This window comes from Lithobates pipiens, unplaced genomic scaffold (assembly GCF_037356315.1).
Source record: "Lithobates pipiens isolate NorthernLeopardFrog02 unplaced genomic scaffold, aLitPip1_a1.2 Scaffold_35, whole genome shotgun sequence".
Taxonomy (NCBI): Eukaryota; Metazoa; Chordata; class Amphibia; order Anura; family Ranidae; genus Lithobates; species Lithobates pipiens.
In genome coordinates this window covers 4,693,114-4,708,149 of record NW_027507811.1, presented here as the reverse complement: position 1 = coordinate 4,708,149, position 15,036 = coordinate 4,693,114, and the positions used below count along the sequence as shown (strand labels likewise).

The following is a 15,036-nucleotide window of genomic DNA, read 5'->3' as shown; positions in this document are numbered from 1 at the left end:
GGGATGTTTACATTCCTTGTGACAGCAATAAAAGTGATACATTTTTATTTATTTTTTTAAAAACAATTTAGTCATTTTAAAATAAATAAAAAAAGAAAAAATTTTTTTTTAAAGCGCCCGCCGTCCCCCCGAGCTCGCGAAGCAAAGAAAACGCATACAGAAGTCGCGCCCGCGTATGTAAACGGTGTTCAAATCACACGTGAGGTATCGCCGCGATCGTCAGAGCGAGAGCAATAATTCTAGCACTAGACCTCCTCTGTAATACTAACCTGGTAACCGTAAAAAAAATTTAAAGCGTCGCCTATTGAGATTTTTAGGTACCGGTACTTTGTCGTCAATCCACAAGTGCGCGCAATTATAAAGTGTGACATGTTTGGTATCTATTTACTCGGCGTAACATTATCTTTCACATTACGCAAAAAAATTGGGCTAATTTTACTGTTTTTTTTTTTTTTTTATTCATGAAAGTGTCCCTTTTCCCAAAAAGTTGCGTTTAAAACACCGCTGCGCAAATACCGTGTGACATAAAATATTGCAACAATCGCCGTTTTATTCTCTAGAGTCTCTGCTAAAAAAAATATATATATATAATGTTTGGGGGTTCCAAGTAATTTTCTAGCAAAAAATATGGATTTTAACTTGTAAACGCCAAATTTCAAAAATAGGCTTAGTCATGAAAGGGTTAATTTCCAGTCACATGGTGTGTGGCCTTATATAGACTCTGTTTGTGTACCTTCTCTGCCATCTACTGGTTATTAATAGAATAGAAGGGAGATATTTAGAAATAAAAAAAAATAAAAAAATGAATATGTACTTTGCTTTGGGGTGTTTGTTTTGTGACCATATAAACCCCGGTCCGTCACAGCGGCAGCACCCGAGAGACCGATCGAGAGATCGGCTTCGGGTGCCGACATCGCGGGCGCGCTGGGCGGGTAAGTGTTTGATATGGTACGGGGCGACGGTAGGGTTGCCACCTTTTCTTCAAGTCAAACCTGAACACTTTATCGGCGCGCAGCAATTTTTTTTATAGTATAATCTATACATATACTGTGTGATTAAAGGGGTTTGTATGTGGGGTTCGTTTTTTTTTTTTAAATAACAAACATGTAATGCCGCGCACACGCGACCGGACTTTCCGGCAGAAAAGGTTCCGACGGTATTCCCGATGGATTTTCGACCGGACTTCCGAACGAACGGACTTGCCCACACACGAACGGACAAAGTCCGTTCGTTTTGAACGTGATGACGCACGACGGGACTAAAAAAGGGAGTTCAGTAGCCAGTAGCCAATAGCTGCCCTTGCGTCGTATTTGGTCCGTCGGACCAGCACACAGACAAAGGGTTTTCCCGATAGGAATTGAGATCGCCGGACAGATTTGAAACATGTTCTATTTCTAGGTCCGTCGTATTTTATTTTTTTTAAGAAAAACGATCGGATTATTCTACACACGATCGGATTGTGCGATGGACTGATCCCGGCGGACCTAGTCTGCCGGAAAGTCCGGACCTGTGTACGAGGCATTATACTTACCTCCACTGTGCAGTTAAGTTTTGCACAGCGTGGCCCCCGATCCTCCTGTTCTGGGGTCCCTCGGCGGCTGTCTGGGCTCCTCCCCGCAATAGCTAACCTCCCTCTGGGAAGCTCTATCCCGAGGGGGTTAGCTTGCGGGCTGGCTGGCTCCATAGACACAGCGTGTATGACCCGGTCCCGCCCCCCCCCCCCCCCGGCGGGCCGTGTTCTTGGATGTGATTGACAGCAATGGCCAATGGCTGCGCTGCTATCAATCTATCCAATGAAGAGCCGAGAAGACCGGAGAAGCCCCGGGCAACGATCGAGCGTGGGATCGATCATTCGTAGGATGCATTAAGGTGAAAAAACATGAACATTTACAACCCCTTTAAATAACATTTCTAATCATATGAAGTTAATCACAAGAGTCCCCCTTTACATCTGAATCCACAGAGTCCCCCTTTACATCTGAATCCACAGAGTCCCCCTTTACATCTGAATCCACAGAGTTCCCTCTTTACATCTAAGTCTACAGAGTTCCCCTTTTACACCAGAATCCACAGAGTCCCCCTTTACATCAGAGTCCACAGAGTCTCCCCTTTACATCTGAGTCTATGGAGTTCCCCCTTTACATCTGAATCCACAGAGTTCCCCCTTTACATCTGAGTCTACGGAGTTCCCCTTTTACATCTGAAGCCACAGAGTTCCCTCTTTACATCTGAGTCTACGGAGTTCCCCTTTTACATCTGAAGCCACAGTGTCCCCCTTTTACCCCGGAATCCACAGAATCCCCCTTTACATCAGAGTCCGCAGAGTCTTCCCTTTACATCTGAGTCTATGGAATTACCCCTTTACATCTGAATCCACAGAGTTCCCCCTTTACATCTGAGTCTACGGAGTTCCCCCTTTACATCTGAATCCACAGAGTTCCCTCTTTACATCTGAGTCTACGGAGTTCCCCTTTTACATCTAAAGCCACAGTGTCCCCCTTTTACACCGGGAATCCACAGAGTTCCCCTTTTACATCTGAAGCCACAGTGTCCCCCTTTTACACCAGAATCCACAGAGTCCCCCATTACATCAGAATCCACAGAGTTCCCCTTTTACATCTGAAGCCACAGTGTTCCCCTTTTACACCGGGAATCCACAGAGTCCCCCATTACATCAGAATCCACAGAGTTCCCCTTTTACCTCTGAAGCCACGGTGTCCCCCTTTTACACCGAAATCCACAGAGTCCCCGTTTTACATCTAAATCCACCGCCTTTTACATGAGTCTACGGAGTTCCCCTTTACATCTGATTTCCCTTACACTGTAAGGGGGGACTCTGCAGACTCTGATGTAAGGGCGAAACATGGGGACTCTGACATAAGGGATGTTCTGGAAACCCTAAATTATAAAGGAAACACTGAGGACTCTGATGTACGGAGAGGACTCTGATGTAAGGGGGAACATTGCAGCCTCTAGTGTAAAGAGGAACTCTGATGTAGGGGGTGCCCTGAGAACTCTGATTCACCTTAATGTACTCACTCAGAGGCAGGAGAGAGAACGGGGGAGGGGGGAGACTTCAGTCACAGACAGGGATGGATGGTGAGCTCACTCACCCCTTGGCAGTCAGCACCTCTCATCCAGATGTATCTGTAGCTGCTGGGCTTCAAATTTCCCACCCCCACTTGATTTCTCTGAGGCACATCGCCATGGATTGGAGTGTGGGGCAGACACAGAGGGGTAGGAGCAGGAGGAAGAGGAGCAGATAGAGCCCTCTCTCCTCTCCTATCTGTATGTGGGGGGGGAGGGGGGTGTTAGTGCTGGCTTTGGGCTGTGTGTGAGACACTTGCAGTATAGACAACTGCAGCCAGCAACCCTGCTGGGAAGCCGTAGTCCAGTCGGAATAATGTGTCCGGGTTTCAGACAGTCTGAAACCCAGACGATGATTCCAAACCCGGACTGTCGGGGTGAATCCCGGACAGGTGGAGGTATATGAGATAGACTCTGAGGTATCCGATTTGTTACCGGTTACCCCCCTCTATTTCTTCAGCTGACGTGATATTTATCTTTTTCGATATACGGGGGGGGGGGGGGGGGTGACTTAGAATTGGCTCTTATTCTCCTGGTCTCCACCATAGTGAGGGTACTCCCCTGTGGGGTACTCATGGAGTAGGGTGCGGGAGATAGGGTAAGTGTCTGGACAGAGTGTATGGTAACCCAGGTGTCCTGCAATGAATCCTGGTCATTATCAGGAGGCATCTGAGTACCTTATAAGGACTCTAGGTGGGTCACGTACCTGTGGCCGAGCCTGACGTGTAGAAGGAGACCTCATGTAGAGCTCCGGTTCAAGGACCACTGGAGTTGCAGACACAAAAGATACGCTCCGAATCTTCCCAAATAACTCTTCTGTTTTATTACGACGCAATTGAAGGTTTTTATACACATGATTACGTAGCTGTCACATTAATATTACAATTGTACTTTTATGGTAACAAGGGGCGTAACATAGGCAGGCTAATTCTAATACAAGGGGCGTAACATAGGCAGGATAATTCTAATACAAGGGGGCGTAACATAGGCAGGCTAATTCTAATACAAGGGGCGTAACATAGGCAGGCTAATTCTAATACAAGGGGCGTAACATAGGCAGGCTAATTCTAATACAAGGGGCGTAACATAGGCAGGCTAATTCTAATACAAGGGGCGTAACATAGGCAGGCTAATTCTAATACAAGGGGCGTAACATAGGCAGGATAATTCTAATACAAGGGGCGTAACATAGGCAGGATAATTCTAATACAAGGGGCGTAACATAGGCAGGCTAATTCTAATACAAGGGGCGTAACATAGGCAGGATAATTCTAATACAAGGGGCGTAACATAGGCAGGATAATTCTAATCAGGACTGGAAAGAATGCAAAACATGTCATGAAAACATTATTAGTGCCGTGTGCAATACATACAAAATACAATACAATTCTATACACAACTCACACATTTCCTTTACACCTTCATTCTACAAAAGGTTTTATAGAAACAGACCTGTAAGTGTTTGTGAAATCTTCCCCCACAAAATGTACTCAGCCAATGAGAGGTAAGGACTCCATTTTTATTTTAAAAGGCCTAAAGGACCACCTTTTAAGTGGTGGGGTTAACGTGTTTCGTCCCGAAGGACAACTTGAGAAAACAGACCTCTTGGAAGAGTTTACACCACAAAATGTACTCAGCCAATGAGAGGTAAGGACTCCATTTTTATTTTTCTCCTGCTATCAATGGCCGACACGGTACAACACTTCATCCATGTCTTTGGTGATCTCTGATCTCCTTATCGACTGTTTCTTCCATGATGAAGATCAGCCATGAAGTATATCTGAGGTGTATATCAGGGGGTGCTTCTTCCCCACATGTCCAGCAACATTCATATACAAGACATTTCCCGCACTCACTAATACACCTCCAGGGTTGTGTGGGACCCCCTGATGTACAGGAAGACAGGACTTCAGTGAGGAGCAATTTCCTCACTCAGGACAGCAATATGGCTTCTCTTTTGAGTGCAATCTCTGGTGTTTGGAAAGATGGTACTTCTGTGAAAAACATTTCCCGCACTCAGGACAGGAATACGGCTTCTGACCCGAGTGAAATCTCTGATGTCTTTTATGAGAGGACCTGTCTGAAAAACATTTCCCGCACTCAAAACAGCAATATGGTTTCTCCCCCGTGTGCAATCTCTGATGTGTGGAAAGAGCAGACTTCTCTGAAAAACATTTCCCGCACTCAGGACAGGAATGCGGCTTCTCCCCCGTGTGCAATTTCTGATGAAGGGAAAGATTTGACTTCTGTGAAAAACATTTTCCACACTCAGGACAGGAATACGGCTTCTCCCCCGTGTGAGATCTCTGATGTGCAGTAAGATTGGACTTCTGTGAAAAACATTTACCGCACTCAGGACAGGAATATGGCTTTTCCCCCATGTGCAATTTCTGATGATGGGAAAGGGTGGACTTCTGTGAAAAACCTTTCCCGCACTCAGGACAGGAATACAGCTTCTCTCCCATGTGCAATTTCTGATGATTGGAAAGATGGGACTTCTGTGAAAAACATTTCCCACACTCAGGACAGGAATACGGCTTCTCCCCCGTGTGCAATTTCTGATGCAGGGAAAGATGGGACTTCTGTGAAAAACATTTCCCACACTCAGGACAGGAATGTGGCTTCTCCCCCGTGTGCAATTTCTGATGAAGTGAAAGATGGGACTTCTGTGAAAAACATTTCCCGCACTCAGGACAGGAATACGGCTTCTCCCCCGTGTGCATTTTCTGATGAAGGGAAAGATGGGACTTCTGTGAAAAACATTTCCCACACTCAGGACAGGAATACGGCTTCTCCCCCGTGTGCAATTTCTGATGATGGGAAAGATGGGACTTCTGTGAAAAACATTTCCCGCACTCAGGACAGGAATACGGCTTCTCCCCCGTGTGCATTTTCTGATGATGGGAAAGATGGGACTTCTGTGAAAAACATTTCCCGCACTCAGGACAGGAATATGGCTTCTCCCCCGTGTGCAATTTCTGATGTCTTTGAAGATTGCACTTCAGTGAAAAACAATCCCCGCACTCAGGACAGGAATATGGCTTCTCCCCCGTGTGAGATCTCTGATGTGTAGTAAGACCAGACTTCACTGTAAAACATTTCCCACACTCAGGACAGGAATAAGGCTTCTCCCCCGTGTGCAATTTCTGATGATGGGAAAGATGGGACTTCTGTGAAAAACATTTCCCGCACTCAGGACAGGAATACGGCTTCTCCCCTGTGTGAGATCTCTGATGTTTGTAAAGGGTGGCCTTCTCTGAAAAACATTTCCCACACTCAAGACAGGAATATGGCTTCTCCCCTGTGTGCAATCTCTGATGTGTGTAAAGGTGGGATTTCTGTGAAAAACATTTCCCGCACTCAGGACAGGGAAGTGGCTTCTCACCTGTGTGAGATCTCAGATGCGTGTAAAGACTGGACTTTATTGAAAAACATTTCCCACACTCAGGACAGGAATACGGCTTCTCCCCCGTGTGAGATCTCTGATGTTTGTAAAAGGTGGACTTCACTGAAAAAGATTTCCCGCACTCAAGACAGGAATATGGCTTCTCTTTTGTGTGCAATCTCTGATGTCTTTGAAGATTGCACTTCAGTGTAAAACAATCCCCGCACTCAGGACAGGAATATGGCTTCACACCTGTGTGAGATCTCTGATGTGTAGTAAGACTGGACTTCACTGTAAAACATTTCCCGCACTCAGGAGAGGAATAAGGCTTCTCCCCCGTGTGCAATTTCTGATGTTTGGAAAGAATGGACTTCTGTGAAAAACATTTCCCGCACTCAGGACAGGAATACGGCTTCTCCCCTGTGTGAGATCTCTGATGTTTGTAAAAGGTGGACTTCACTGAAAAAGATTTCCCACACTCAGGACAGGAATACGGCTTCTCCCCCATGTGCAATCTCTGATGTTTGGAAAGAATGGACTTCAATGAAAAACATTTCCCGCACTCAGTACAGGAATACGGCTTATCCCCTGTGTGCAATCTCTGATGTATGGAAAGAGCAGACTTCTGTAAAAAACATTTCCCGCACTCAGAACAGGAAAACGGTCTCTCCCCCGTATGTAATCTCTGATGATAGGACAGACTGGACTTCTCTGAAAAACATTTCCCGCACTCAGAACAGGAATATGGTCTCTCCCCCGTGTGCAATCTCTGATGATAGGAAAGACTGGCCTTCATTGAAAAACATTTCCCGCACTCAGTACAGGAATATGGCTTCTCCCCCGTGTGTAGTCTCTGATGTTTGGAAAGAGTGGACGTCTGTGAAAAACATTTCCCGCACTCAGGACAGAAATATGGTTTCTCACCCGTGTGACATCTCTGATGTGTGGAAAGAGTGGACTTCCGTAAAAAACATTTCCCGCACTCAGGGCAGGAATATGGCTTCTCCCCAGTGTGCAATCTCTGATGCATGGAAAGAGTGGACTTATCTGAAAAACATTTCCCACACATAGAACAGGAAAACGGGTTCACTGCCATGTGCACTGTCTTATGTCTGTAAAGACTGGACTTGTCTGAAAAACATTTCACGCATTCAGGACAGGAATATGGCTTCTCCCCCGTGTGAAATCTTATATGCCTATTAAGTTTGTATTTATAATGGAAACACTTTCCGCACTCAGGACAGGAAAACTTCTTATCTGTTGGAAGGACGGCACCGTCCCGCACAGTCTGAGGTTCCTCGGGATAAGAGGAATACGATGGTCCGGCACCGTCCCGCACAGTCTGAGGTTCCTCGGGATAAGAGGAATACGATGGTCCGGCACTGTCCCGCACAGTCTGAGGTTCCTCGGGATAAGAGGAATACGATGGTCCGGCACCGTCCCGCACAGTCTGAGGTTCCTCGGGATAAGAGGAATACGATGGTCCGGCACCGTCCCGCACAGTCTGAGGTTCCTCAGGATAAGAGGAATTCGATGGTCCGGCACCGTCCCGCACAGTCTGAGGTTCCTCGGGATAAGAGGAATACGACGGTCCGGCACCGTCCCGCACAGTCTGAGGTTCCTCAGGATAAGAGAAATACGACGGTCCGGCACCGTCCCGCACAGTCTGAGGTTCCTCAGGATAAGAGGAATACGACGGTCCGGCACCGTCCCGCACAGTCTGAGGTTCCTCGGGATAAGAGGAATACGACGGTCCGGCACCGTCCCGCACAGTCTGAGGTTCCTCGGGATAAGAGGAATACGATGGTCCGGCACCGTCCCGCACAGTCTGAGGTTCCTCAGGATAAGAGGAATACGATGGTCCGGCAACGTCCCGCACAGTCTGAGGTTCCTCGGGATAAGAGGAATACGATGGTCCGGCAACGTCCCGCACAGTCTGAGGTTCCTCGGGATAAGAGGAATACGATGGTCCGGCACCGTCCCGCACAGTCTGAGGTTCCTCAGGATAAGAGGAATACGATGGTCCGGCACCGTCCCGCACAGTCTGAGGTTCCTCGGGATAAGAGGAATACGATGGTCCGGCACCGTCCCGCACAGTCTGAGGTTCCTCAGGATAAGAGGAATACGATGGTCCGGCACCGTCCCGCACAGTCTGAGGTTCCTCGGGATAAGAGGAATACGATGGTCCGGCACCGTCCCGCACAGTCTGAGGTTCCTCAGGATAAGAGGAATACGATGGTCCATCTACACTGTGTGGTGCCGGATGGACATTTGAGGTAGTCGGGTTTTCTCCTGGACTATACTGTGTGATGTCCTCATCTTCTACTTTACAGTCTGGAGACAAAGTGAGACAATCCTCTGAGGTTTTCCTCATCTCCCGTCCATCTACTAAAATAGAAATACAAAGATTATTACTAGACAGGAGCTGATTGGTTCCCCTAAACCAGTTACATAGTAGGTGAGGTTGAAAAAAGACACAAGTCCATCAAGTCCAACCTTTGTGTGTGATTATATGTCAGTATGTTGTGGTCATTCAGGTGATTATCTAATAGTTTCTTGAAACTATCGATGCCCTCCGCTTAGACCACCGCCTGTGGAAGGGAATTCCACATCCTTGCCGCTTTTACAGTAAAGAACCCTCTACATAGTTTGTTTTCTTCTAATTTTAATGAGTGGCCACGAGTCTTGTTAAACTCCCTTTTGCGAAAAAGTTTTCTCCCTATTGTGGGGTCACCAGTCCGGTATTTATATATTGTGGGGTCACCAGTCCGGTATTTATATATTGTGGGGTCACCAGTCCGGTATTTGTATATTGTGGGGTCACCAGTCCGGTATTTATATATTGTGGGGTCACCAGTCCGGTATTTGTATATTGTGGGGTCACCAGTCCGGTATTTGTATATTGTGGGGTCACCAGTCCGGTATTTATATAATGAAATCATATCCCCTCTCAGGCGTCTCTTCTCCAGAGAGAATAAGTTCAGAGCTCACAACCTTTCCTCATAACTAATATCCTCCAGACCCTTTATTAGCTTTGTTGCCCTTCTTTGTAGTCGCTCCATTTCCAGTACATCCTTCCTGAGGACTGGTGCCCAGAACTGGACAGTATACTCCAGGTGCGGCCGGACCAGAGTCTTGTAGAGGGGAAAATTATCCTTTTATCCCTGGAGTTGATCCCTTTTTAATGCCAATATTCTGTTTGCTTTGTTAGCAGCAGCTTGGCATTGCTGAGCCCATCATTTACTAGGACCCCCAGGTCCTTCTCCATCCTAGATCCCCCCAGAGGTTCCCCTCCCCCCAGGTCCTTCTCCATCCTACATCCCCCCAGAGGTTCCCCTCCCCCCAGGTCCTTCTCCATCCTACATCCCCCCAGAGGTTCCCCTCCCCCCAGTCTATAAATTGCATTCAGATTTTTGCCCCCCAAATACATTATTTTACATTTTTCTACATTGAACCTCATTTGTCATGTAGTTGCCCCTCCCACCATTCATTTGTTCAGATCGTTTTGCAAGGTTTCCACATCCTGCGGAGAAGTTATTGCCCTGCTTAGCTTCGTATCGTCCGCAAATACAGAGAATGGACTGTTTCCCCCATCCCCATCCTCCAGGTCATCTATGGACACATTAAATAGGATTGGTCACAGCTCAGAACCCTGGGGGACCCCACTACCCACCCCGACCATTCCGAGTACTCCCCATTTATCACCACCATCTGAACTCTGAACCTTCCTTTATCTAGATACACCACATCTCGTCTACGGGCCTTCCTTTATCTAGATACACCACATCTACGGGCCTTCCTTTATCCAGATACACCACGTCTACGGGCCTTCCTTTATCTAGATACACCACGTCTACGGGCCTTCCTTTATCTAGATACACCACGTCTACGGGCCTTCCTTTATCTAGATACACCACATCTACGGGCCTTCCTTTATCTAGATACACCACATCTACGGGCCTTCCTTTTTCCAGATACACCACGTCTACGGGCCTTCCTTTATCTAGATACACCACGTCTACGGGCCTTCCTTTATCTAGATACACCACGTCTACGGGCCTTCCTTTATCTAGATACACCACGTCTACGGGCCTTCCTTTATCTAGATACACCACGTCTACGGGCCTTCCTTTATCTAGATACACCACGTCTACGGGCTTTCCTTTATCTAGATACACCACGTCTACGGGCCTTCCTTTATCTAGATACACCACGTCTACGGGCCTTCCTTTATCTAGATACACCACGTCTACGGGCCTTCCTTTATCTAGATACACCACATCTACGGACCTTCCTTTATCTAGATACACCACGTCTATGGGCCTTCCTTTATCTAGATACACCACGTCTATGGGCCTTCCTTTATCTAGATACACCATGTCTACAGGCCTTCCTTTATCTAGATACACCATGTCTACAGGCCTTCCTTTATCTAGATACACCACGTCTATGGGCCTTCCTTTATCTAGATACACCACATCTACGGACCTTCCTTTATCTAGATACACCATGTCTACAGGCCTTCCTTTATCTAGATACACCACATCTACGGGCCTTCCTTTATCTAGATACACCACGTCTACGGGCCTTCCTTTATCTAGATACACCATGTCTATGGGCCTTCCTTTATCTAGATGACAACTCACCTCCTCACAGAAGTTTAGTAGATTGGTTTGGCAAGAACGATTCTTCATGAATCCATTCTGATTACTGCTAATGATACCGTTCTCATTACTAAAATCTTGTATATAGTCCCTTATCAGCCCCTCCAAGAGTTTACATACTATTGATGTTAGGCTAACTGGTCTGTAATTCCCAGGAATGTATTTTGGGCCCTTTTTGAAATATTGGTGCTACATTGGCTTCTCTACAATCAGCTGGTACCATTCCAGTCAGTAGACTGTCAGTAAAAATTAGGAACAATGATCTGGCAATTACTTGACCGAGTTCCTTAAGTACCCCCTGCGCATGCCTATGGAAGTATGTAATGTACAAAATAAAGTATACAGTGCAGGAGTCAGTAGTATGTAATGTACATCATAGAGCAAATTGTGCAGGGGTCAGGAGTATGTAATGTACAACAGATGTATCTACCATGCAATAGTACTGTATACAATGTAATGGTCAGGAGGACTCATAATATTGGTATTCAGTAATCAGTGGAAGAGGAAATGATTACATGAGACAAGTTGCAGAGGTCCCACACCGCTCCTCCCATCTCCTGAGACTGCACTCAGTGACTTGGGTCTGAGACTATACAGACATATCCCTCCACCCGGCACAGCCAGCAAATAACAGAGCAAGTAACCCCGGGGGGATTGTTCTGTCAGAGGTCTTACTAGACCCGGGCATGGGGCAGAAGACCCAAGGTACATACCCCAGGTGCCTAGGCTGAGCAATGTCTATGGTGAAAATGAACATTTTGCTGATCCCCAGAATCTAGATACATAAATTGTGTCGGCAGCACAGAGAAGGAAGATTATCGGAGAGAAATCCAGGAATACAGGACGGGGAACACAGCTCAGGAAAGTGACCAGGGGATTACAGGCTGATATCACCCAGCCCCCGCCCTACTCTGGACCAATCAGTGAGCAGTATGGGTGGAGGAATGGATTTAGTGTTAATGACCCACCTGTGCTGATCTCTGTAGGAGTGTCCTCCTCTATAAATGTCCCCGTTATTCCATCCTCCTCCATAGACTGCTGATCATCCCTCACATACCTCTCTTCTTCTTCTGATTTCACCTCAAATTCTATATCCATTGGATCTCCACTCTAAACCAAGAAAATGAGAGAGAATATCATCTGTAAGATAGAAGATTTATTATTGTGACATCACATAGAAAATCCACACATCATCTCGATGAGTCTGTGTCTTATAATCTCCGTCCCACCAACCTTGCAATATGGAGGGATGGTGTGATCTTCCTGTGTGGAATCCCGGGAATACAGAGGACGGGGACATCTCTCTGGTGGGTTCCTGGTATTTGGTGGCTCCATCATATCCTTGTGTCCTTCTGAAAACTCCTCCATCACTCCATACTCCTCATCCTCCTCTTTATACTCTTCTTTTACAACATTAATATTATCCCCGAGGTTTCCACTCTGAATATATAATAAAACATTCATTGTAACAATCATGCTGTGTATAAATCAGAACTTCCAATAATTGCCAATCACCTACCTGATGATGGTGGGGGATGGTGTGACCTCCCGAATCCTCCTCTTTTATCTCTTCTTTAACCTCAACTTTATAATCTCTCAGGTTTCCACTCTGAATATATAATAAAAATGACATCAATGGTAACAATGCAGATAATGTACAGATCCTAATGATACTATCAGTGATTGTTCCTCATCTACCTGATGATGGTGGGGGATGGTGTGACCTTCCTGTGTGGAATCCCGGGAATACAGAGGACGGGGACATCTCTCTGGTGGGTTCCCATTACTGGATCCATCTGTAGGAAACACACACACTGACTGAATACATTGTTTCTATGTGTTTATCAGATGATGGGGGATGGGTGGAGCCTCCGTACTGCTCTCTCCTTTACAATAAAGTCTCCTCTTACCCGGTGATGTGAGGGGCGGCTGATTGTCCATCATGACGTCCTTCCCGGCTCCGCTCTCCTCTCCTGTCAGCAGCTCGATGATCTCTCTGGTGACTTCTAGAATCTTCTTTGTATTTCTCTATTCTATCAGGGAGGGAGGTGGAGGCAATGTGATGGTCATGTGATCTCCAGACTTCACAGGAGGAAAACTCTAGATCTGAAGACAAATAGTAAAATCAAATGACATTCCCAGAATCCTCCTCACCTCACTGGTCAGGTCTCTTTATTTAAACCCCACTTCATGTTGAGGTTTCTGATATTACATACAATGGAGGTCCAACAGCCCTACTTTGAAAGTGAGGAGGTCAGGGGCCGGCCCACATCCTAAGAGCATCAGGAAAAAGAGTTGGATAGAGGGATATTAGGAGGAGGAGCTGTGAGGTCAGTGTGATGTCATAGGATTCTCTAACTCTGATTGGAGGGACATTGGGAGGAGGAGCTGTGGGGGGAGCTGTGTGAGGATTCTGTACACAGAATCATTTCCCCCGGGTGCGTCCCTCCTCTCCTAAACTGGAAGATGAACGTTGTCTTTGGGCTTTGCCAGGACACATCAGATTCCTGTGATCTCCGGAGACTTTACTGATCACATTTTAGGATGAAGATCTGAGACTCGGATCACTATGGAAAAATAAATTCTGGATATTTACTACAAATGGCATTTTTCCCTCTCTTTCTTCTTATTTGAATCTTATAAAATAATAGGATACATATTCTAATGCCCCCTAAATAAACCACCCCATCCCCCGCCACTAATAAAAGTAGTATAATCCGTTTGTCAGGAGTTTGTTGTTGTCAGGGTTTGGCTTTTGCTATTACTAGCACCTCTCGTCTCGGTGCACAGAGGCTGCTCAGCTGTCAGTTAATTGCCAGCCACTCACCTGGTTACCATTACCTGTCTCATTAGTCCGGCCTACAGCCAGACCCTTTTTGCTATTTAGGCCGGGTTCACACCGCTGCGATGCGGGAACGCCGCGAATCCGCAGCGTTTACCCGCATCGCACACCTCCCGCCGGCAGTTCACACTGCCCTATGCGGACGGCTGGGAGTGTCAATGTTATGTTAATGACACCCCCAGATCCGTCCGCATATTGCAGTGCGATCTGCCGACTCGCACAGGAATCGGATCGCATGGTGTGAACCCCCATGCGATCCGATTCTGTTGCGGACCCAAAAAAGGGTCCCGTGCGAGTTTGCTGCGGGAGCGCTGCGAATTCAGCCATACTTTCTGTATGGCTGAACTTGCATCGCTACGGAGATCGGATGTGATTTGCTGTGCGAATCACATCCGGATCTCCCCCCGCAGCGGTGTGAACCGGGCCTCAAACTTCCTTGCTCATTCTCTCTGCGCCTTCGCCTGGTCAACATCTCCAGCGTGTCTCCGCTGTTTTCCTGTTATGACTTGGCCTGGCTGACGTCTCTTCTGATTTCTGATCTGGATTTTTGGCTTCTGACAACGCTGATTTCTGGTGTCTGATCCCGGCTCGTCTGATTACCCGCTCCGGCTTCCAAACCCTGGCTTCTGTTTTTGACTACCCTCCTGTTCTGTTATTTTTGCTATTACATCAAAGATGTGATTTTAACTGCACTTTCTGTCTCTGTCTGGTTTATGGTTCCCGATAGTTGCGCTCCTGCTCCTCATTCTATTATCCTGGTTTTGGCCGTGATGCATTCTGTTTGTCTGTCCCACCTGCAAGGTGGTTGATGTGGTCAGTCTCTGGGTGGAGACCAATCCTGATTTCAGCCAGCCAAGCCTGCAGTCTCAAGCTCGCAGCTCTCTATCTGCCCTGCTCTGCTGTTTGGATTCCCTCATTGCAGGCCTCGGTTTGGATATCAACTACTTTTTGAACTCTGACTATGGATTTGACCCATACTATTCTGAACCTTGCCTGCCTTGTACCTGGACTGTCGTTGAACCACACTGCCTGTCTGCCAACCGCAAGTACCTGGTTGC

General features: G+C 46.9%; 3 protein-coding genes across 8 annotated transcripts in view; 1 reads left to right on the top strand and 2 right to left on the bottom strand.

Annotated features, from left to right (window-relative positions):
• The window catches only part of LOC143956084 (uncharacterized), a 39,925-nt gene extending 30,173 nt beyond the window's left edge, over positions 1-9,752 (bottom strand). The window contains exon 1 of one of the 6 annotated variants that reach the window (XM_077466209.1): positions 5,111-9,752. In XM_077466209.1, the coding sequence (XP_077322335.1) occupies positions 5,111-8,846 (3,736 nt within the window). In that variant the 5' untranslated portion in view covers positions 8,847-9,752. The remainder of the gene's footprint in view (positions 1-5,110) is intronic. The other 5 variants (XM_077466212.1, XM_077466208.1, XM_077466207.1 and 2 more) reach the window with 5 other exon arrangements.
• LOC143955622 (uncharacterized) overlaps positions 1-15,036 on the top strand; it is a 280,961-nt gene that overhangs the window by 111,578 nt on the left and 154,347 nt on the right. The gene's annotated exons all lie outside the window — the stretch shown is intronic.
• On the bottom strand, positions 10,843-13,023 carry LOC143956053 (uncharacterized). The gene is made up of 4 exons (XM_077466182.1): positions 12,835-13,023; positions 12,656-12,745; positions 12,370-12,576; positions 10,843-12,246 (listed from the first exon to the last, which is right to left on the bottom strand). Exons 3-4 carry the CDS (start codon positions 12,502-12,504, stop codon positions 12,043-12,045), a joined length of 339 nt encoding a protein of 112 aa, XP_077322308.1. The 5' UTR covers positions 12,505-12,576; positions 12,656-12,745; positions 12,835-13,023; the 3' UTR covers positions 10,843-12,042.

What these genes read in the sequence shown, in the direction of transcription:
- LOC143956053 (XM_077466182.1), bottom strand. Translation starts at nt 12,504, where the DNA reads ATGGAGGAGTTTTCAGAAGGACACAAGGATATGATGGAGCCACCAAAT. An exon ending in CCATCCCTCCATATTGCAAG is followed by an intron (nt 12,247 to 12,369) that starts GTTGGTGGGACG and finishes TTCTTGGTTTAG; the next exon opens with AGTGGAGATCCAATGGATAT.